The 22,821-nt window shown below is 37.2% G+C and overlaps 3 protein-coding genes across 3 annotated transcripts; 2 read left to right on the top strand and 1 right to left on the bottom strand.

Annotated features, from left to right (window-relative positions):
• Positions 1-609: 609 nt before the first annotated feature.
• On the top strand, positions 610-4,278 carry LOC127948471 (serine/threonine-protein phosphatase 4 catalytic subunit B-like). The gene is made up of 9 exons (XM_052544919.1): positions 610-1,030; positions 1,667-1,957; positions 2,161-2,212; positions 2,283-2,333; positions 2,487-2,588; positions 2,711-2,884; positions 3,276-3,402; positions 3,499-3,688; positions 3,804-4,278. The coding sequence occupies exons 2-9, from the start codon at positions 1,848-1,850 to the stop codon at positions 3,931-3,933; spliced, it is 936 nt and encodes a 311-aa protein (XP_052400879.1). The 5' UTR covers positions 610-1,030; positions 1,667-1,847; the 3' UTR covers positions 3,934-4,278.
• A 1,727-nt stretch (positions 4,279-6,005) lies between these two features.
• Positions 6,006-8,770, bottom strand: nudt9 (nudix (nucleoside diphosphate linked moiety X)-type motif 9). Its single transcript, XM_052544906.1, has 8 exons — positions 8,574-8,770; positions 8,088-8,321; positions 7,850-7,939; positions 7,650-7,736; positions 7,366-7,477; positions 7,075-7,221; positions 6,613-6,697; positions 6,006-6,506 (listed from the first exon to the last, which is right to left on the bottom strand). The coding sequence occupies exons 1-8, from the start codon at positions 8,669-8,671 to the stop codon at positions 6,361-6,363; spliced, it is 999 nt and encodes a 332-aa protein (XP_052400866.1). The 5' UTR covers positions 8,672-8,770; the 3' UTR covers positions 6,006-6,360.
• A 963-nt stretch (positions 8,771-9,733) lies between these two features.
• LOC127948455 (mitogen-activated protein kinase 1-like) lies at positions 9,734-22,725 on the top strand. Its single transcript, XM_052544895.1, has 9 exons — positions 9,734-10,191; positions 12,364-12,546; positions 12,676-12,865; positions 13,218-13,334; positions 13,408-13,522; positions 18,801-18,932; positions 19,234-19,343; positions 19,467-19,595; positions 20,277-22,725. The coding sequence occupies exons 1-8, from the start codon at positions 9,980-9,982 to the stop codon at positions 19,584-19,586; spliced, it is 1,179 nt and encodes a 392-aa protein (XP_052400855.1). The 5' UTR covers positions 9,734-9,979; the 3' UTR covers positions 19,587-19,595; positions 20,277-22,725.
• The last annotated feature ends 96 nt before the right edge of the window (positions 22,726-22,821 follow it).

Below are 22,821 nucleotides of genomic sequence, written 5' to 3'. Positions count from 1 at the left end.
ATAAAATGCCACGTAATAAAACATCTTAAAGACATCTGATAGATGTGCAGACACTCTAAAAAACTACATCTTGCCTATGTAAAATGCAGACATTAAATAGATGTTTCAGGATATGTGCTGTCAGGGTAGTGCGCTATACAAAACACATGTATTACAACTATTATAAACAAATGATACTCAGATTAAAATTAAATAAATGTATGCATCTAGCAGACGCTTTTATCCAAAGAGACGTACCGTGCATTCAGGCTAAAAGTTTTATCTAACATTTAACTAAAATGTAACATGGTGTGCAAAATATAACAGATAAAAATTAAGTTACAGCTTGCAAAACAGAAGCTTTCAACACAGTTAACCCTGTCACACTTTGCACGTGTGTTGACTCTGTCTGTGCAAAGCAACACAAGTCAGTACATGATGTACTATTATTTTGTCTCGTATTAAGAAAGTTAAACAAACAACCAAAAGACAGACAACGCTGACAGCCGTCTTAAAACGGCTCTCAGTCTGGAGCAGAATCATATCGTTCATTCAAAGGAGTCGACTCTCAGAGCCGACTCACTATTTCAGACGACATTCAGTTTCAAAATAGCAACAGTCACAGTCAGTCATCTGGAAGAGTCCACGAGAACAAACAGATCTTTCTTAGTTTCTTGGTTACATTAGCGTGGTTACATTGGCTTTTTATATGAAATTAACAAAGGGATATATTACGACTAATAGCCTCATGTATCCCACATTAAAGGTTTAAACTGTTTTAAAAAAAATACGTCATGACAGGCAGTATAACTATCTTAACATCTTCTGTCAAATCAAGATTTTTCCACTAACCCCTCTTTTTTACGAATAAAACGTATGTGATTATTAAGAGCAATTAATAATCTGCTTTCATGAAGAAGGCCTTTATTTTGAAAGCTGTAACGTTACAGTTGTTGATGTGACGCTCACACTTGCATATACGCCGCTTTCCCAATTTACCAGCTACGAAAGATACAACGGATGCCTAAACGAATTTAATCCAAAGCCCAGGGTATGTAATGTGTATTTATAAATACATTTCAGCGTGTAAAATGTAATGCTTATGTTAGACGTAAAAGCGGAAAACTCAAGCATGGTACAACATGACTAGCATTCGTGCTAACCGCTTTTTCCCAATGTATTATTATTATTATATATTTTTGTAAACCAGGCTTTGCACATGTATAAAAAAATCATTTTTTTGCAATACAATTGTAATATACTCTATTGAAAACTCAATTGCAAGGGGGTCGTCAAAACTGGTTGGATAAGCTACGTCCAGGAAAGTGAATAAATAAAACAGTTCAATTTGTTGTATTATTTTTAGTAATGATATTTAAAATGACACCAAAATTATATTTTAAAATTAATGCAACATCTTACCACCTAATAAAAAAAGAATAACGATTATATTATATATATATATAATGATATTATTTAATATAAATATTTACATTTGAAACAACATTAATAGCAATTATTACTGTAAAAGAGATTATTATTATTATTATTATTATTATTATTATTAAACTCACTGATACACTAAAAGACTCACTGGCAGATTTCTCTCGAGTGATTCTCAAGCATGTATCTGATTGAGGTTTTTGTTTCTGATGATTCTTTGATTGTGTGTGTCTCTGTTTTACAGTTATTTTCTCATCTTGGCATCTTTCGGGATCATCTGGGTGTGTGTAATTATGTGCACCATCTCATAGCCTCTTCATTTCTCGGGAGGCTGAGTGTGTTTGTGGTCTCTGTGAGACTAACAGAGGACTGGAGAGCCCGTGAGAGTCAGGGTTTTCATCATCCTCACACTGAGGAGTATTTCTATGCATGTCATGATGGGCGACGTCACTGACTTGGACAGACAGATCGAGCAACTCAGACGCTGTGAACTTATCAAGGAGAATGAAGTCAAGGCTCTGTGTGCCAAAGCGAGGTAATGCTTCGGTGTTCAAGAGACCAGAGATCTCATTACGCATTTGTTTTACTTATTAGTTTTACTCCGCTATGCACGACCCATTTGCCTCTAAATGACTGGTGCTGCTTGTTCTCAGGTTTTATATCATTATACAGTTTCTTGTTGTGAAGTAATGTTCAAAAGCTACTTTACTAATGCTGTGTCATTGTTTTGCTTTATAGGGAGATTCTGGTGGAAGAGAGTAATGTTCAGAGAGTAGATTCTCCCGTCACAGTGAGTATTTCTGAATGAATTACCTTTTATAACCTTTTATAGGCTTATAAAACCAGCTCTTTTTTTTCAGGTATGTGGAGATATACACGGGCAGTTTTATGATTTGAAGGAGCTATTTAGGGTAAGCTATTGAGAATGCAATGTGGCATTTGTTAAATTTACAATACTTTTATTTTCAAACTTGTATGGACTGGTAGATCAAGTTTGTTAAAAAAAAAAAAACAATGCATTGTGCTGTGCTGTTTGACTCTATAATTGTCCTCTTGGTTTTTAGGTGGGGGGTGAAGTCCCAGAGACCAACTACCTCTTCATGGGAGACTTTGTGGACAGAGGGTTCTACAGTGTGGAGTCTTTTCTGCTGCTGCTAGCATTAAAGGTGTAGTATCTGTCCTGGAGTTAATCTTGTTTGGTTCCTAATGCGTGTGTGTGTGTGTGTTAAATCTGTTCTACAGTCCGTAGTCTGCCCTTATTCATAGTCCTTTATATTTATGTCTTCAGGTACGATACCCCGACCGAATTACGCTGATCAGAGGGAATCACGAGTCGAGGCAGATCACGCAAGTGTATGGCTTTTATGATGAGTGTCTCAGAAAATACGGCTCTGTTACAGTCTGGAGGTACTGCACAGAGATCTTTGACTATTTGTCCCTCTCTGCTGTTGTTGATGACAAGGTAGGTCCTCTTATAATTCTGCATCTTTCCATTTTCTGTTAATATATCTATATATATCCATCTATATCTATATCCATCTATCTATCTATCTATCTATCTATCTATATATATATATATATATATATATATATATATATATATATATATATATATATATATATAGCATTACTCCAGTCTTCAGTGTCACGTGATTCGTCTGAAATCATTCTAACAGGCTGATTTGGTTCACAAGAAATGTTTCTTGTCAATGAAAACAGCTGCATAATATTTTTGTGAAAACTATTTTTCCTGTTGTTTGACCTGGAAGTTCAAAGGAACAACAGCTCTGTTGTATGAATGTACGTTTAATGCACCCTTGCTGAATAAAAGTATCACGGTTTTTGCTCCTCAGATTTTTTGTGTGCATGGTGGCCTTTCTCCATCTATTCAAACTTTGGATCAGATCAGGACTATTGACCGAAAACAGGAAGTTCCTCACGATGGACCCATGTGTGACCTGCTGTGGTCCGACCCAGAAGGTGCGAGAGACTAATGTGACAAACGACATAAAGGAAAGGCCTTCAATAATATGTTGTTAATGCCTAAGATTGGTTGCTCTCTTTTCTTATCTCTAGACACCATGGGGTGGGGTGTAAGTCCCAGAGGAGCTGGATATCTGTTTGGAAGTGATGTGGTGGCACAGTTTAATGCTGCCAATGATATCAGCATGATCTGCAGAGCTCATCAGCTGGTGATGGAGGGCTACAAGTGGCATTTCAATGAGACCGTGTTAACGGTGTGGTCCGCTCCAAACTATTGTTATAGGTGTGTTTCTTCTCATCTTACGGTGGTCCAGTACCTATTGTGTATAACAGTGACTATTAAGATGTAAATAAACTGGTTTGAATGACTTAGTTTACTCTTTTGAATTATGTCTTAGGTGTGGTAATGTGGCAGCCATTTTGGAGCTTGATGAGCATCTCCAGAAGGAGTTTATCATATTTGAAGCTGCACCTCAGGACACCAGAGGCATCCCCGCTAAGAGACCTGTGGCTGACTACTTCCTTTGAGAAAAAATTGGAAGCATCAGAATCAACATCTGTATAAACTGATTTGTTGTTTTTTTGTTTTTTTGCGCTGGCCAACTTTTATCTGCACAACATTCTGTACTTCTGTGAATGGACCAGTTACTGCATTTGTCGCCTATTTCTCATTAGCGTTCACATTCCTTCCTCATTACAAATGTTCTTTCATCTTGTAAAATGCATTTTGAATCTGTTTTGGCTGTTTCCAATTATGTGGTAGATTTGTATTTTCAAACTGGTGATATTTTTTCTGAAAAAAAAAAAAGAATAAAATAAGTGGGTTTATATATTTGAATATATAAATCTACAAAAAACTAGCACATCCACAAACTTTCGGCTAGTTTATAATATGCAACTGCTTGTATTTATATATCCACTGTTCCTTATCAGTAATCATTTAGCATTGATAAAGATGTTTGTAATCAAACTGATGAAAATTTTGCAAGATCTTAAATCATAGGCTGTAAAGATGTAAGTGTTCAATGATGGCAATATACACAAAAGATAACACTTTCAGGTCCTCAGTTAATGGTATAGAAAACTTGCTATACTAAAGTTACTATATATTTTTGTTGTGTTCAGTGGTGACTGATTTAAAAATGGAATCTAGTGGATGTACACACACAAAAATTGTAAGCTGATTTGGTTCTGACCTGTTATTTTACCAAAAATATTAGACCAGGTGAGCTGTTTGCTATGAAGTATTATTTTTTTCTGTAACCGGTAACCTGAAAGTTTTTCACCTTATCACTTATGTTACAGAGTGGCCAACTAAATCATGGATCAAAGATGTGTGAGGAGAAATTACACTATGTTTTATAATGTACTAGAATTGTTTAAAATTGCACTTAATGTTTTTGTCCATCACAACATACATTTCTGCTCTAAATATCATTCAGCAGGTAATATATTCATTGCAGCCATAAAAAGAATTCCTCGTCCTACATCGCAGTTTTACCGTTTATATTATTTTTTTGTGAAGGGTGTTTAATCTTCTTTGCATGTTCACTTTGTGAACACTGGTCGGTACTTCTGCAGCGATGTAGGACGATTTTGAGATTGGAGGAGGAGATGAGACTGGAGTTTTTGACATACCCTAACTGTCATGAATTGAAAAAAAAAAAAACGATTTCACGCAAAGTTAGACAAGACCAGCGTTTGAAGCTAAAAAAAAAAAGTATATAAATTGTAATTTATTTGTTTTAGAAAATAACCAATCATTTTGCTAGTTAAGAGCCTTCTTCTTCGGCTGTGATGGTTTAGAGTCCTTTTAAACTGCGTTTTGTTAGTTCAAACTTGGTGGCATCATAGAAGTCCATTATTTGGAGAGAAATCCTGAAAGGTTTTCTTCAAAAAACAATTTCTATTACGAATGAAGAAGGAATGACATGAACATCTTGGATGACAAGGAGGTGAGTACATTATCAGTACATTTTTCTTTACTCTTAATTAGATCAACTGTCTTAATTAGATCTCTTAAATGGGAGCTTACAACTAACAATCGTTTAACTGATCCCATCATGTGTACAACAGTTCACCAGATGTCAAGAAATCATGATCATAGACATGATTTTGTCACCACAGAATCATTAAAATGGAAGTCCTGATGAAAATCAATATGACTGATGTTTCTTCCTCATCAACAAAACTGTTCCCTAATGTTAGAGCACATACTTGGCCATTTTTGCAAGGTCAAGAATTTTCTTGCCCCATGTCACTCTTGAGCTTTAATGTTGACATGATCAAATCTGTTGCAAACACCAATGCAAGTACTTATTCCACTCATGCCTCACTGTAACCTCCATTTAGGGCCAATTGACTTCCTTGAACAAGTATAAAAGAAACATGATTTTAGAGAATCGTAGTGTCCATGATGTTCAGACTGAGCAGACTAAACACATTGACACTTTCTCATATTTCTGGCTCTGGTTGCTTTTTGAGGATCAAAATAAAATAACTCGAATCACTTTGGTATCAAATACTTTCCGCCAAATCATCTTCCTCAAAATACTGAAATGTAGCACAACAGACTAAAAAGTGAAACAACACACAGAATATAAGTGTATAGGATGCTTTTATTATTATTATTATTACAGAAAGAGTCGTACATGAGTTCTTAAGTAGTAGTGTTCACTTCAGTGTAATAGGAACATCTAACAATAAACAATCTGTATGGTTCATTTCTAGGAACCATGCTTTACTGGATATTAAGAAAGGATATAGATAATTGAGGATAATCTTTGGTTAATTGGAATACAATTTTGGCAGTGTTGTGGCTAAAAGTACACACTTCATATTAATATTGCCAACATTTTCTAAGCTACAAATCTTTTTATGCATAATTCAGATTAGACTCATAAAAAGATTTCCTTCATTTATGTTTCAGCAGAGAGCACTTTTTACTATTGTCTGTTACCAGTGGGCATTTCTTTCCTTAGCAACTGTCTCAAGGAAATGCAAGTGATTCGCATAAAGGTCCAGGGAGGAGTCAACATCAATCCAGCTCACTTGACCTGCGTCGTCACCTGCTTGCAGTGGAAGCTCACTCACACTATTGCCTAGATGCAAATAATTGATTTAAATACATGGGATAGAACAATCTACTCAGCTAATAACATATCATCCCAAATATTATCGTGTGTTTCATCAATACACTGTTTTTACCTGATTCATCATGGAAATTGACTGCAACTGTCTCCATCCAAGCATTATCTGTATTTCTTGGATCATCTACATAACCTTTATACACCTAAAGGAAGAAAAGAGGCTGTGTTATATAATGCTGCAATGCTTAAGGTGCGGTCACACCTACAGTTGTTTGGTGAAATCCAGTGCCACAGGAATCTGCGTGATCTTTTTTGCGTGAGGGTGAAAACGTTTCACTTTGTGTTAAATTTGGTCAAACAAGTTCACCATGTTGACCAACAGAACATGTTGACATTTATATGCATTATTATATGCGTTATAAAATATATTCCGGTAGATAACAATTCTTTTAAATTATAAGAATAATCTCACAATACTTAATCAAAAAATGCAGCCGTGGTGAGCATTTGAGACTTCTTTCAGAAGCATTTAAATATCGTAATTATTCCCAACTTTTGAAGTGTAAGTGCATGGTCTCACCTGAAGACCTGCTGAGTCGAAAAGCTCAGTGATGCGCTTTTGGGTCTCTTCCCTCTCACTTGGAGATGCTTGCAGAGAGTTCAAAGCCTCTTCTGAGAATTCGCGCTGCAATGTCTGAGAAATGCGCTCTCCGGGGTCCACCATTCCCTGAACACACAACAAAAATTTTATAACCATCTTTTTGCATATCAGCAGAATGAATTTTAGACGTGCTCGCCCCATACATAATACACAGCTCACTCAAAATAACCACTTTGGAAATGTAAAACAAGCACCGAGGATCATCCTCACCCCTGGGATGGCCCATTCGCCACAGTCCAACCTCTTAATGGACACAAACTGCAGCACAGGTAGTTGAGAGTTAGTGTGGAGGACAAGCTGTCCTGTAGAGTCCCTTTTCCACCTGTATGAGACCACAGGAAACTTAAATGTGTTTTCAAGAGGGTTTCAAGAATGTGAACCCTGCCTCATTATACACAAAATACCTTGCATGCATGAACTTGTTGAACCGGTCAAATGGGAAAGAGACTACATTTAAAAGGTCCGTTTCCATTTATTACGACACATTTTAGTACCTGGTAACTATTGGATCAGCAGCGTGGTTTGGACCCCACCTTCCCAGTAATCCTCGGCCCTCCAGCCCAGTTCTTCCATGTGGATTACTGAGGATGATTTACAGCGATTGAAGACAGTGATAAGCAGCAATTCAAGCACTGTAAATATAGCAATTATTGAAATATTTTGGATGATCTGGTGTTTTAAAAGTTCGACTTACAGTGGTTTGCCATTCTGGATATGATACGGGCCCTCGTGACTTCTCCTGTCCACAGATCCATCCAAAGAATTGAATTGTGGGGAAAATGCACTAAAGAAAGCATAAATCGATTTTTATACATACGTTTCCCAACATTATCAGGTCAATCATGATCACTGTGTATGTTTAGGATTGTAGTTAAAATTTACACACATAAAATACACACATTATATGATTTGTTTGTTTCTTTAATACTCACCCAATCTCTGGGTCAGCCCAAACAGGCTTTTTCAGCACAGTGGGTGCGGTGTAGTTAACAGGGCTATACTGGGGCCAGTCTGTGTCCCAGTCTACTTTGTCATCTGAAACAAGGAAGCGGTGTGTGTCTGAGCCGGGATATACCGGACAACGAGCCTTAACGGGTGCGGCAGGAGACATGTAGACAGATGCTGATGAACAGAGACTGGAAATACGACCTAAGGCGTTCTTCCTGCTGAAAATTGGTTGAAAGAAACTACTATTGATTGAAGCCTGAGGTTTCTATTGCACAAGTCACTGATGTACTATTACGGAGCGTTTCTTTAATTTTAAGACTCACAAGTCAACAATGAGTACCACCAGAGAAAGTACATTATTAAGAGAAGGAGAAGCTGCCGATTCAACCTTGTGTCACAACTACAGAATTGTAATAAATGTAAATTATTACTTTCAATTATTACATACATTATTACATTCATTTACATACCAAAATCCACTTGTGCCAGCAACGTACGGAAGCCCAAAAAGACTAAGCGCTAGATGCACCGATGCAACCCAGTTAATGTTAGGGGAAATTGTTTTCATTCCAAAACTACCGTTTGTATGAAAGCCGGAGCTGCAGTAACCAGGAAGTGAGAGAGCAGCCCAGCCTTGTCGGTGACGCAATCCTCACGACCAGGAGCACTGGCTGCACTGCGTACCTTATTGTGAACAAATCTGCTGTGAGGTTGACATGCTGTGTGCTTTGTGTGGTCAACAAACTGAAACGTTTTACATTTGTTTTGGAGTTGTCCTTATTCAATCAGTTCTTGGTTAAATCTCTGCTCGTTAGAACATATATCATGCCCAGCTTTCAGCTGTTTAGAAAACATTTTATTTTTATTAATTTTTTTCACACTTACGATATGTCATTCCGTGAGGAATATTATTTGATAAATGTGTTACTTTTGTTGGCAAAGTCTAGCATATATCGATGCAAGTATGGTGAATTAAAAACTATTATTTTTAAACAATGCCTAAAATCGAAGTTAAACAATACCTAAAATATATTTATAATCTGATAAACAAGAAAGCTGTTTAGTGTATTTAAGCATTTTCATGTTTTTTTAATCATTTTTTATCATTTATTTTACGTTCTTTCTTTTTTTTTTTATAATTTCAGTGTTATTGTATGTCCTTTCATTGTCTTCAGGCCCTGGTGTACATGTGTTTGTTTAAATCCATCAAATAATAAATAATATACAAATGTGTATAAAGAATGCTTAAATGGTTATATTTACCTCTATCAAAACGGGAAATTAATATAAAATATCACAATCCACCACCTTTAAGTAATAATAATAATTATTATTATTATTATGCATACCTTATATGTATGAGTATATTTTATGTAAAACAAATATTATTATTATTATGAATTTATTATTATGTCGCCCGTTTTTGTTCCAGTGGTAAATGTTCAGATGGTGGAAAATATGACGAGTTCGTTGTTTATCTCACACTTTAACATACTCTCCTTTCCCTTTATGTTTTCCAACCACAAGCTGTAAATCACGCCGGAGGGCCTAGTAGCCAAACCCGTGGGTGGCGTCATTCTGCACACCCACTCGAGCACAAATGCGGCTGCTTGCTCTAGCTTTTCACGCGCAGCGCGCGCCCCCGAATGTTTTACAGGGGAAGTGCGCGTTCGCGCTCACGATTCTTTTAGATGCACGCTCGTTCCGCACTCGCATCCACAGGGGGCCTTGACCGACTCCTCTTCGACTGTCAAGAAAGCGCACCGTATAAAGGCAGCCTTTGTATCCGATATACCCGTCTTTGATCAGAAGGCAAACAGGAGGCCCTCTTCCTCCCGAAGACTGCGCGAAGGCGACTGATTTTTGGACAGAAGCGATGGCGGAATCGGGCAGTAGCGCGGCTGCGGTGGGAGCCGCGGTCTCGAGTAGCAGCGCCGCCGGTGCTGGAGGAGTCGTCGCGCCCGGGGGAGCCAATGGAGCGGCGGGACCCAAGCCTGGCCTGGAGTCGGTTAAGGGACAATATTTTGATGTTGGCCCCCGATACACCGATCTCCAGTACATCGGGGAGGGGGCCTATGGGATGGTCTGGTAAGCGGAAACGCTTTTTTGTGTATTGGATCGGGGCGAGAATTAATGTTCTGGTAACGTTAAAGTTACTGACCAGCTCTTCGTAGTAAAGAAAAAATATTTTTGATTCTCTGAAAGTCTATGCCATATCACATTCACTCTTTGGAGAGAGGAGATAAGATATACAAGTTTCAAAAGCAACTGAATAATTTTCTCCGTCCCAACAGATTTCCTTCCATATCCTTCCCAGAAACTTAGAGCTAACAATAGATTACGAGTAATGCATTGGATTAAATCCCATTTCTACAGCACTGGCTGTGTTTGAAAGCATGGCGCTCTGCCGACATGAAGAGGTATATATTTTTTTTGGCATCAGATTCTTGCTCGGAGCGTTCAGAAGTGCCGTCAGACCGCCAGCGTTCAAACACAGCCAGGGTCTCTCTGCACGCGAAAACGTGATGGAGAACATGAGTTTGGATGTTGAATGTCACTTGTCATTCTTGATGTTAGGACTGTGCTTGTTTTGTTGTTTGTTTGTTTGTTTGTTTGTGTGGTGTGTAAGTGCATGTCAGCGCTGTTGGCTCCGCAGCTGACAATCTGACGTCTCGCTCTGAGCTCGTGAAACAGGCGTGGCTACGGTGCGGCCGAATGTGCATGAAGGGGGTTAGCCAACATTTCGCTTTTTTCTAGAAATAAGATCCCATCGTTTTTGAGATGTCAGCTGCTGGTAAGATGTGGTTAAATGATGGTAAAATAGTTAAGTTGCATAATTCAGAGCTGTGCGCGTTGGTCTGTCTTCCATTCTCAAAATTACTGTCAAGTTTTGCTAGAGGATGTAAACAAACCCCCTGTAATAAAACACAATGGCCTTCTATGGATATCTTTGGGTTGGGCAGACATAGACATTTTCTGCATAGTAAGAAGTAATATAAAGAAACCAATATTAGACTTTTTCCACAAATATAGTGCACTTACAGTACCAAACAATTTAAACACATTAGATACATGTAAAATTGCCCTTTCCCATCTGAGATTTATAGGAATTCATATTTAACAATTAAAATAAAAAACAACTTAAATTATTATATATTTTTTTGTTTGTTTTTGGTGTTTTGAATTTGTTAATGTGTTAATTTTGGTAAACATTTGTACATTTACATTTAGTCATTTAGCAGATGCTTTTATCCAAAACAATGGAAGCAATCAAAATCAACAAGAGAGCAAAGATGTGCAAGTGCTATAACAAGTCTCAGTTTACTTTAATACTGAATTTATTCAAAAATTTAATACTGAATTTATTTAAAGTATTACTTGACATAATACTTTAAGGGGGGAAAAAAATAAAAATTACAAGAATAAAGTTGTAGCGATACAAAAATCAAGTCAAAATGTTTTGCGAATAATGTAATTTCAAAAATAATCGTTTTTGTATTTCACTATTAAACTGAATTTATAAAACAGAATTTGAAAGCTGAGACTTTTTTTATATTAAAAATACCAAAACCACAGAGCTTTTTGCCATTTTTGGCTGACTGGTGCACTACAAATAATGAATGCATTCTAAGACGTGAAATATTGTTTCCAACCATACTGTCACTGAGAGTATATGACACATGGTATGATTTCTGCTAATAATCCCACATATATTCAAATCAGTTGAAAATCTCCAGGTGCTTAATGTTTCAACTTTATTCTTGTCATTTTAACTTAATTCTAAAAATGTTTTGACTTTATTCTCGTGTTGCTATGACTTTATTCTTGTAATTTTGACATTTTTGACAGACATTTGACTAATCTTGTAATGTAATTTTTTTTTTAAGTGGAACTAAAACGCTGTTGTACCCTTTTAAAAAAACATTGCTGTCTTTATTTAAAGAAAAAATCCAACTATTGTTAATATATGCAAAATAATTTTTTAACATTAAAAGTTCATTTAAAGGTTATAGCTAAAACACACACAGCACAGCAGGGATTTCAACAATTGCTAAACATCTCAATAAATATAATACTCATAATAGCCTAAGGTTCACATTCAGAATGTGTCTAAAGTTTAAGCACCTCTGTTCACTTGTTTTAACATTGTTCCCAAAGCTACATGAGTTTAAAATGTGCACAAGCTTGTATGAGTGGATTATTATTATTATTATTTTTAATACTCCCTCCTGTCACCATCTCTTTCCCTGCCACTTGCAGTTCAGCTAATGATCATGTGAATAAGGTCAAAGTGGCCATTAAGAAGATCAGTCCATTTGAACACCAGACCTACTGCCAGCGCACCCTGAGGGAGATCAAAATCCTCCTGCGGTTCCGTCATGAGAACATCATTGGCATCAATGACATCCTGAGAGCACGTCGCATCGATTGTATGAGGGATGTGTATCCTTAATCATGCACTTCAACAGGCTCACAATGCAGTAGGCTGAGCTGTTGCACATACCATTGTATTTTGAAGATATTGTGTTTATCATCACCGTGTTATGCTTTAGTTCTTTAACTGCATTTCAGCTATATTGTACAGGACCTGATGGAGACCGACCTTTACAAATTGCTGAAGACACAGCGTCTCAGCAATGACCATATCTGCTACTTTCTGTACCAGATCCTGCGAGGGCTGAAATACATTCACTCTGCCAATGTGCTGCACAGAGACTTGAAGCCCTCAAATCTTCTCATCAACACCACCTGTGACCTCAAGGTCAGAAAAGCCTCACAAATTTTCCTGAAGAAAAAAAACCTCAAAATTAGTGTTAAGTGCATTGACAGTAACGCAATACAATAACACCGCAGCTTCAAACAGATAAGCTGACTTTAAAGAGTAGATCTAAAACGAAACCTAATGTGAAATGGAAATCATTTTGTAAGCAATCCATTTCAGTGCAGATATTTTGAGGAACGCATGATTAAATTTAGTAGTGTAGTTCTTGTGCTTTCTTTAATCTTAAAGCAATGATCCTAGTGAAGCTAAATATAGAAATGAGGGACTTTAAAAACTTGCTTGTTGGAAGGTTTGTGGAGATTGGAGAATAATTATCCTTCCTCACCCATAGATCTGTGACTTTGGGCTGGCACGGATAGCCGACCCAGAACATGACCACACCGGTTTCCTCACAGAGTATGTGGCTACTCGCTGGTACCGTGCTCCTGAGATCATGCTCAACTCCAAGGTATGTCTATGTCTTTAGCATTTAACCTATTAACTGGATGCATGTTTTGACATTCTCTGTTTTAATCTTTCAGGGTTACACCAAGTCCATTGATATTTGGTCTGTGGGTTGCATCCTGGCTGAGATGGTGTCCAGCAAACCCATCTTCCCTGGGAAGCATTATCTGGACCAGCTCAACCACATATTGGGTAAGAACTAGGGCTGAAACGATAAGTCGACATTATCGACAATGTCGACAATACAAAATCGTCGATTAGTCGTTTGATTTAATTTGGCCTAATTTAGAGCCTGCAATAATGCGGTTTGACCAGTGTGGTGCTGTAGCACAATATTGTAATTCAGCCGTCCTTGATGCAATTCAAGAGAAGAAGAGAAACAGTGCTAAGCACCTGCATCCGAGCCGAACTGAATGGCGTTTGAATATGAAAATATAAAATGCGCGCTTTCCTCTCAATAACGAAATCAACAACAACAAACAACAAAAATATCTCAGCAATGTGAAAGCAGCAGTTAAAAATGCATCTTATTACACCGATGTGGATGTTTGCACGAGCTCAGTAAAGCATTCACCTCACATCTATAGTATTTTATGCAATACCTTAAATCAAGTAGCTTTACGGTATCTTACAGTTAATCTAGCTCAGGACTGTTTTTATTCTCATATCCCAGTAAAGTATTTTAAGAGAGATTACCAGTCAAAAGTTTTTGAATGATAACGTTAAGATTTTTTATGTTTTTTTTTAAAGAAGTCTCTTCTGCTCACCAAGCCTGCATTTATTTGATCCAAAATGCAGCAAAGGCAGTAATTTTGTGCAACATTTAAAATAACTGTTTTCTATTTGAATATATTTTAAAATGTAATTTTTTCTTCTGATCAAAGCTGAATTTTCTCCAGTCTTCAGTAGGGATGGGTAGTGAAACTAGAGCTGAAGATCTTTGCCCGAACCCGACGGGACGGTCTTAATTTATATCATCTTATGCGGGCTCGGTCCGGGCTCGGGCTTGCGCTCCGGTTTGCGAGTTAAACGAGCGGTCATGTGATGTGTTTCGATTAGCGCGAGAAAGATGCAAAAATGAATGCTGAGCAGGTGTAATGGAGGCTTGCCTCTGGTGATTACGTTTTGGTTGCACCAGCAGGAACCAGCAACTAAAGCAAACTCTGAGCGAGGTGTGGAAAAGTTTTGACCATGTCTATAATGAGAATAGCCTAATGAGTGAATAATGACGCACCATCAGTGAGCGCAGGAACGCGCTGAAGACATCTACAGTGGATTAAATCATTTTCCTCCACAAAAACATGTAGACCTAGCCTAATCTCTGTGAGTAAAGGTTTTTCAAATGATAACTAAATATTAATTGAGTCTTAAATGCATAATGTTGACAGAGTGTTTACGCTAATGTTGGCATTATTCTTTTATAAAATAAAGCAAATCCAGCGGAGCCTTTATCTTAATTTCATTATTGCCAAATACCCATCTTAATTTAAAATTTATCTTAATTTAATTTTTTTTAATGACTCGTTTTTATTGTTGCCTTGGTCTATTTATAGGTTAAATGAGCCTATGTCTAGAATGCTGAGATGTTACGATGTTACAGAGGACTTATTTTATTTCTTTATTCCAACTTCCAAGTGGTCTAGTCTACGTTAGTTATGAGTAAATTATGTTAAAACATGAATAAATTACTCATTGTTGACAAAAGGCAAAAGAGCTGTGTGCGTGCGCACATTTGAATAATGTCGGGCAGTAAACGGGTTCGGGCTTTAAAAAAGCTGTCAATCAAAATGTACTTGTCGGGCTCGGGCCGAAACCTGTCGGGCTCGGGTCCTGTCGGGCCTAACTTTTAAGGCCCGATTACAGCTCTAAGTGAAACCCGGTATTAAAATGGCCCCGGGGTAAATTATGATAGACCGTAGTATCAGTAAGATCTGACGGTATGGGTTCTGCTTTCGTTACTGGAGGGGAAAAAATGTATGTGCTATGTATTTTTGCTTAAAGGGGGGGTGAAATGCTCGTTTTCACTCAATATCATGTTAATCTTGAGTACCTATAGAGTAGTACTGCATCCTTCATAACTCCAAAAAGTATTTAGTTTGATTATATTCATAAGAGAAAGATAGTCTGTACTGATTTTTCCCGGAAAAACACGAGTGCCTGGAGGCGTGACGTGTGGGCGGAGCTAAAGAATCACGAGCGCCAGTTGCGTTGAGAGCGTTTGCAAGCTGTGACAGCTGTGAAGGCTGAAACTGAACGAGAGCAGAAGCAGCAAGGACTCGCTCCGAGCGGGGCTCGAACCCGGGTCTCCGATGGGAGGCGGACGCACTAACAAGGAGGCAGAGATATTTTAAGCAGTTTTACTCACCGTCTGTGGTTCCAACACACAGTCGTGACCCTTTTTCGTTGGGATTGCATCATCCTTAAGAAATAAACGATACGCAAATCCGTCGTCAAACTGGACTTTGTTTGTAAAACAAGCATTTTAGAAATGCAGGGAACAAACACAAAAAATAAACTCCATCCACTGGTCCCTTAATGCTGTTTTTTCTTTGGTAATCTGTGCAGGGTTGTCTTGCCCTGGCAACCAAAAACACACTCCTTTTGTGACATTTCGCCACGCTCTCGCTCTGATCAGTGAAGTCTGTTGTGCTCTCTCTGCTCTGCTATACGGGAGCGCACGCTCTTCCGGCAAACGTGCCCTCAGGACCCATATAAGGAAATTCCGCTCCATCTAACGTCACACAGAGCCATACTCGAAAAAACTTTCCGAAACTTGTGCCAAACCGGAAGCAGTATTTTTGGAACAGAAATACTCCTTCAAACATACAACTTAATTTTTGAAACTTTGTCCATGTTTAGCATGGGAATCCAACTCTTTAACAGTGTAAAAAACTCAGTATGCATGAAATAGCATTTCACCCCCCCTTTAATGTTATCTTGCACATTTTATCTCCCCAAACATTTCTAATGTGCGATCATATTAAGACGTTTGTTTGTGAGATCTGCGAGATCGCTAATGCGCGCAGCGGAGGCTGTCTGTCAGTCACACCCCCACAACAAGAACGAGTAAGGGGGCCGTTCACATATCACTTTTTTTTTCGCTTTCAACATTGTTATTTTAAATGCAGGTGTGGGTGCGAAGTGACGCATTTTTTCCAGGCGCGTCCGCACCGCATCGAGTTAAAAACATCTAAACTTTTCAGAATGCCGCAAGCGCACCGCAGGTCGTGTAACTTCCTCACCTTTTCCGTAACAACGTTGAAAGCTCAGCCAAGATGAAGGAACAGCTGATCGCTGTATGTGGATTTTTAAATTAATTTAGCAGCAGTGCTACTGCAAGCAGTCTTTAGTGCTGCAAATCCTATTGATAAAATTTCCGCGTCTTCATGGAGAGAGCAGGTCATAGTTGCTTGGCAACGGCAAACTCCTCAGGAGCACAAGTGCCGGAAGGCTTTGGGGGGAAAAAATCAGAAAGCGCCGTGCCTAGCGTTTTCCACGCGTCTTTAGACGTGATATGTGAACGGCCCCTTACAGTACGAAAACTCCTGCTTAATACAAAGAGTGACGATGGCGGAGACAGCAAAACTTTCCAAAGTGTGGTTATACTTCACTAGAGTTGATGCAGACAACGCTGGTTGTCATAAGTATAACAAAATGTTTCATGTAAGGGAGGAAACACAAGCAATCTGTCAAAGCATCTTTCAAATGTGCATTATGTGCAGACAGAGAAATGCTAAGTTTTCAACTGCCTAACACAACACAAAGTAACACAACACAAAATAACGCAACACAAGGTACTGATAAGAATACCATTAAAGTACCGGACCATTAAGCAGTATCGGTAAGAGTAGTTATACTGTTAAAACCTTAACGATACCCATCCCTAGTCTTCAGTGTAACATGATCCTTCAGAAATCATTCTAATATACTGATTTGCTGCTCAAATTTTTTTATTATTATCAATATTTAAAACAGTTGAGTACTTTTTTTTTCCTCCTTTTTTTTTCTTTTTTTTTTTAAGATGAATATAAAGATCCAGAGATCAGAATTTATCTGAAATAAAAAGCTTTTGTAACATTATACGCAATACCATTCAAAAGTTAATATTATTATTTATTTATTTTATTATTTACTTCTATTTAGCAAGGATGCTAAAGCAAGGATACTTTAGACATTTATAATGTTACAAAAGATTTCTATTTCAGATAAATGCTGATCTTCTGAACTTTCTATTCATCAAAGAAACCTGAAAAAATTATATTCCGCTGTTTTCAACATAATAATAATAATAATAATAATATTAATAATAATATTAATAATAGTAAAATGTTTTTGGAGCAGCAAATCGGTATATTAGAATGATTTCTGAAGGATCATGTGACTGGAGTAATGATGCTAAAAATTCAGCCTTGAAATCACAGGAATAAATTACATTTTAAAATATATTCAAATATAAAAAGTTATTTTAAATAGTAACAAATCTTTCAACATTTTACTGTTTTTGCTATACTTTGGATCAAATATATGCAGATGAGCAGAAGAAACGTCTTTAAAAACAATGTTACTGTTCAAAAATGTTTGACTGGTAGTGTATATTGTGAATAAAATTGTGTATCCAAAAATAAAACATAACATCACTTTTATTTTGTTTCTTATCCATATTATATACTTACGAAAGGAGATGTTAGGCAGAATGAGGTGTCATTCAGTTAATTTTCATATAGTAATTAAATGGTAGATAAGAAGGTTTCTGTCATCTCATTTTGTGTGTCAAATATATTTGTGTATAAATGAATTGTATAATAATTGTAATTACGTAATATTATTTCCCAAAGCTGAAGTGATAAGTCTCTTTTATTTATTTGTTATGTATAACAGTATTTTAACTAATTGCAAGAGCTGAATAATCAATCAAATTCTATTGATTAATCAGTGAAATAATCGACCATTAATCGTTCTAATAATCATTTGATTTATAGATTATCAAAATAATAGTTTGTTGCAGCCCTAGTAAGAACCAATGCTTAAAGGGGTCATATGATGCAATTTCAAGTTTTCCTTTTCTTTGGAGTGTTACAAGCTGTTCATGCATAGATGAGATCCCTAAAGTTGCAAAGACTAAAATCTCGAACCCAAAGAGATATTCATTATCAAAGTTAAGACTTTTCCACGCCCTCCTTAAACGGCTCGTTTAAACACGCCCCCACATCTCTGTGTCACTGTGTGAGAAGATTTGCATAACACCGGCCAAATTTTCACGCAAAGATAGAAGTTAGTTGCATTTTATTATATTCTATAGCATTTTATTCCTTGCTGTCCATGACCTATATAGGGCTTCTTTCCCAAAAGCCCAAATAGATCATAGAAACAATGGTTTTCAGTTGAGGACCACTGTGTTGTTGTTATTTGACCCATTTGGTAATGCAAGCACTGTGCTAATTTTGTGATCATTTTCCTGCCCCTCAATCAGGTGTTTTGGGCTCCCCCTCTCAAGATGATCTGAACTGCATCATCAACATGAAGGCCAGGAACTACCTCCAGTCTTTACCCCAGAAACCTAAAGTCCCATGGGGCACTCTGTTAGAAAAGGCAGACAACAAAGGTAAGCACGCACATTAGGATGTTTAGTGAAATGATATGGATGTAAGAGGGGTCTGGCTGTAAGCTGTTTCAAGTACTGAACAAATATGTGTGTCAACAAATGGTATTTTGATGGTCTGGCTGCATTGTCAAAGTATGTTAAATAAAACATTGCCAGGGAAGAGATCCTTGTATGCTTTTTCTCTGTGACTTATGGCTGTAGTTGTGCAAAGTTTGTAGGTTGTATGTTGGTACTAGGGTTAAATTTATCAATTTAACATAGAAGTGGAACTTCTTTATGTATGTCTACCATTGCATTTCAGCTCTGGATTTATTGGACCGCATGTTGACCTTTAACCCCAACAAACGTATAACCGTGGAGGAAGCACTGGCCCACCCCTACCTGGAGCAGTACTATGACCCCTCTGATGAGGTATCTTTCTTTCCCCTCTCCATCTCCATCATTTCTGTCTCACGCCCCTTAAGTCTGTCATCTGTACAATCCCTTATCAGTTAGTTAAGCCTAACAGTATTTTGGCATTGTTTGCAAATTCAGCCGGTGGCTGAGGAGCCTTTCACTTTCAACATGGAGCTGGACGACCTTCCTAAAGAGAAGCTGAAAGAGCTGATCTATGAGGAGACGGCACGCTTCCAGGCCACATACCAGGGCTCCTGAGAGGGACAGGTACAGAAGCACATGTCAAATGTCCAAATCTACAAGTGTGAGATTTTACTGATGTTAATATATGCTTCTTAGGGGTTTAGTGATATTTCAACCGAATCACCGCAGTTAAAGATATATTTCGCCCCAAAATTAATTGATGTTCAGTTTATCTTGTATGAATGACTTGCTTTCACAAAATAAGATATTTATAAAAAAATATTTAAGTTGTCCTTAAATATGTAAATGTTTTAATTTTATTTATGCATGTGCATATTCATATTTAAGTCTTCTGACTTAACTCTATCATTCTATCTATATATCTTTTTATCTATACCTTGTATAATACATTTTAATGTACAAGTACAGATGAGATTTGAAAGCTACTGCTTTCTGTTCTTGGTTGAACTATTTCTTCAACTTATTTTACATATTATGAAAACTTTTGTGTGAAAAAATGAATATTTATCTTTATAGTAGTCAGCTTTCTTTGTCTGTTCATTATATTAACATGTAAATAATTATTTGAGCGATTATATATAGTTTCAATATGATTTTTTTTTTTTTTTTTTTTTTTTATGAAAGCAATTCTTTATATTATCCCTAAATTGAGTAAAGCCTTACACTGGTTTTGAAGAATTTCCATGTTTAAACCTTTTGTTGTCCACTAATGGTCATTGATCCTTTTCTTTTATTTTGTTGCAGCCATCACAGAAAACAACCAAGCAGTGTGGAGTCTCCAATAAAGATAACTCCAGACAACCTGCAAAAACATATACATGCATATATACATAAAAAAAAAACAAGATAAAAAGTGGGAAAATGTACATGTAAAAACTTCAGCTTTATTTGATCTGTCCATCTCTCTTTCCTGCTGGGAAGCTGTGCGCTAGTTTGGGCTTATATCATCTTATCATAACGTCATTAACTGGGACCGCCAGACTCACTATTCTCATCGCATACCACACACAGCTCCTGCTCTCTGAAACAATTGCATCTTTCACCCTTTCTATCAATACCCTGCTTCTATCTCCGTTTTTATCCGTCTCTTTCTCTTTATGTCTCTCTCGAGGGTGTCTTTTGACTGGTATTTTTTCCCCATTCCACAGAGATGGAGAGAGAGGAGGAGGATCTCTATGATGTGTGTGTGTGTGTGTGTATATAAGTGGTTTGGAGTTTCATTGGCGTATTGTAAGTTGCAGATCTGTTTGTACACTGTAATTTGAACGTTATGATCAGTTACAAATCGTGTTTTGTAGTGTTTTGGGATTTATATTTGAATAGCTTTTAAAATATAAAGTCATTGCTTGTGTTTCTTTTTTTTTTTTAATCATTCAAAGACAAATGATGTTTCATTTATTTTGTTTTCTATTCTGAGGAAAAATAGGGTTCGCTTTGATTCCTGAGAAATATCTTGAGAAACGGCGAAAGGCAGGAGGAAAGCGTGTGATGGAATAGTATCGTCTGCTGTAAAATATCATGTTCTACTGAACTGAGACTCTTGCCAATGTTCTTGGGGAAATTAAGCCATCAGTATCATCTTTGTTTTGTTTAATCCTGGCTTCTTTTCCCTGTTTCTCCTCCTCTTGCTCGTCTGTTAATTCGATGGAGGCTCTGTGGTGTGCGGACCTCCGTTGTGCATTCTTTTGCATTTTTTGTGACCATCTTTGTGAATAACAATAGTTGTCATTGGTGACTATGTCCATGGCTACTGTTGCCATGATTCCTTTCTGATAAGTCACACACATTTCCCCACATTCTGGCTTTGTTACTTGCAGATGTTGGTCCCTTTCTCTTTTTCTTTCGCGTCATTCTTTTTCTTCACTTGTCTGTGAGTGATTGAGGAATCATAGCCAAGCTTAACACTTTCAGAGCCATAGCACATTTTGTCTCATTCCCTCCCTGTGATGTCAGAACTTTTCAAAGGGCTTTTCCACAGGGCTTGCTGACCTCACTCCTCTCCTGCCTGTGATTGGCTCACCTTGTGTTTTTCTAATTTCGAAAATGGACGACTTCTGCATGCATTACATCTTAGACGTAACAACCTGCCTTTATTGTATAATGTCGCCATCTTTCAATGGTGTTTCTAAAGAAACCATTGTTGCTTTTGGCCAATCATGGATGAGGAAAGCATGTTCAGGTGGGAAGAGTTAAAATGGCACAGTGTGTAGCTGTTTTGCATAAATACAGGGTGTGATTTGCATGAATTAATAAATCCCCTGTGTACAACTCCATTGAGATGAGTCTCAACTGCAGAGGAATTTCACTCCGCATGTCAATCACATGACATTTCTCAATCAGTGCACCTGCACTTTGCGTCTCATGACCAAATATATATATTTTTGCTTTCAGTTTGATCTATTCCTGTGACATAAGTTCCCTTGTTTTCATTATAAGCTTAAGTCTTTTTTTCTTAATCCTCTACGTGTTAGTGTGAGGTGTAGCAGGCAGTGATGGTTGGTTGGTTGGTCACTCACGTCCCATGTCTGTGTCTGTACATCTGTCCTTTCCAACCAGAAGCTGCTCTTCTCTGCTTCCTCATGAGGAGGGGAGATCATCCCGCTCTGTGATCTGAGGGAAACCACTCATTATCAAGGAAAGATTATCTATATTAATGTATTGTCAATGGCAATGACATGCTTATTGTGAATGGGACCATGGCGACTGTCAACAGTCTTACAAACACACACACATATATTTAAGGATGTATTTCTCACGTATAAATCTGCCCGCATACAGTATATGATTTCTGAAGCCTGCAAAGGAGGCAGATAACATAATGTTTTTTTTTAATGGCTGTTATTATGATTATTGCTGGTGTTATATTGGTGAGGTCTATTTTTTATTTTAAAAACTGAAAAGGGATTTAAAAATTGTTGTCCTTTTTGTTTTTAAAGTATATTTTGCGTTTCTTTCATTTTGTTCGCTTTGGGTGTGAAAAATAATTGGCTGTTCACTGTTTCTGAAGTCTATTTTTTCCCTAAATCTTATAAGGAATTATTTTAAAAGATGATTAAACCGTATGGGTCGATTGTCAAGAAAAATGAGCTATGGACGGTTATAGTCTATGTATATGCTTATGGGTATAATAAATAAAACAATTAACAAAAACAGAATTATATACATATATTAAATAAAATTCCTGATATTGTAAGTCTTTGACTTGTGTGTGGGCTTTTTATCTTTTTTTTTTTTTTTAAATAAAGAAATGTTTTATTCTATTTGACTGGTTTTTTACAAAAAAAGGGAA

The sequence above is a fragment of the Carassius gibelio genome, chromosome A3, assembly GCF_023724105.1.
Source record: "Carassius gibelio isolate Cgi1373 ecotype wild population from Czech Republic chromosome A3, carGib1.2-hapl.c, whole genome shotgun sequence".
NCBI lineage: Eukaryota > Metazoa > Chordata > Actinopteri > Cypriniformes > Cyprinidae > Carassius > Carassius gibelio.
This window is presented reverse-complemented; position numbering and strand designations above follow the sequence as displayed.

Excerpts from the sequence above, each read along its gene's own strand:
- LOC127948471 (XM_052544919.1), top strand. The coding sequence starts at position 1,848 with ATGCATGTCATGATGGGCGACGTCACTGACTTGGACAGACAGATCGAG. Across the intron at positions 1,958-2,160 it reads GCTCTGTGTGCCAAAGCGAG|GGAGATTCTGGTGGAAGAGA; the intron begins GTAATGCTTCGG and ends TTTGCTTTATAG. Across the intron at positions 2,213-2,282 it reads GAGTAGATTCTCCCGTCACA|GTATGTGGAGATATACACGG; the intron begins GTGAGTATTTCT and ends CTTTTTTTTCAG.
- nudt9 (XM_052544906.1), bottom strand. The coding sequence starts at position 8,671 with ATGAAAACAATTTCCCCTAACATTAACTGGGTTGCATCGGTGCATCTA. Across the intron at positions 7,940-8,087 it reads TGGGCTGACCCAGAGATTGG|TGCATTTTCCCCACAATTCA; the intron begins GTGAGTATTAAA and ends TGCTTTCTTTAG. Across the intron at positions 7,478-7,649 it reads GCTGATCCAATAGTTACCAG|GTGGAAAAGGGACTCTACAG; the intron begins GTACTAAAATGT and ends GGTCTCATACAG.
- LOC127948455 (XM_052544895.1), top strand. The coding sequence starts at position 9,980 with ATGGCGGAATCGGGCAGTAGCGCGGCTGCGGTGGGAGCCGCGGTCTCG. Across the intron at positions 12,866-13,217 it reads ACACCACCTGTGACCTCAAG|ATCTGTGACTTTGGGCTGGC; the intron begins GTCAGAAAAGCC and ends CCTCACCCATAG. Across the intron at positions 13,523-18,800 it reads CCAGCTCAACCACATATTGG|GTGTTTTGGGCTCCCCCTCT; the intron begins GTAAGAACTAGG and ends CCCCTCAATCAG.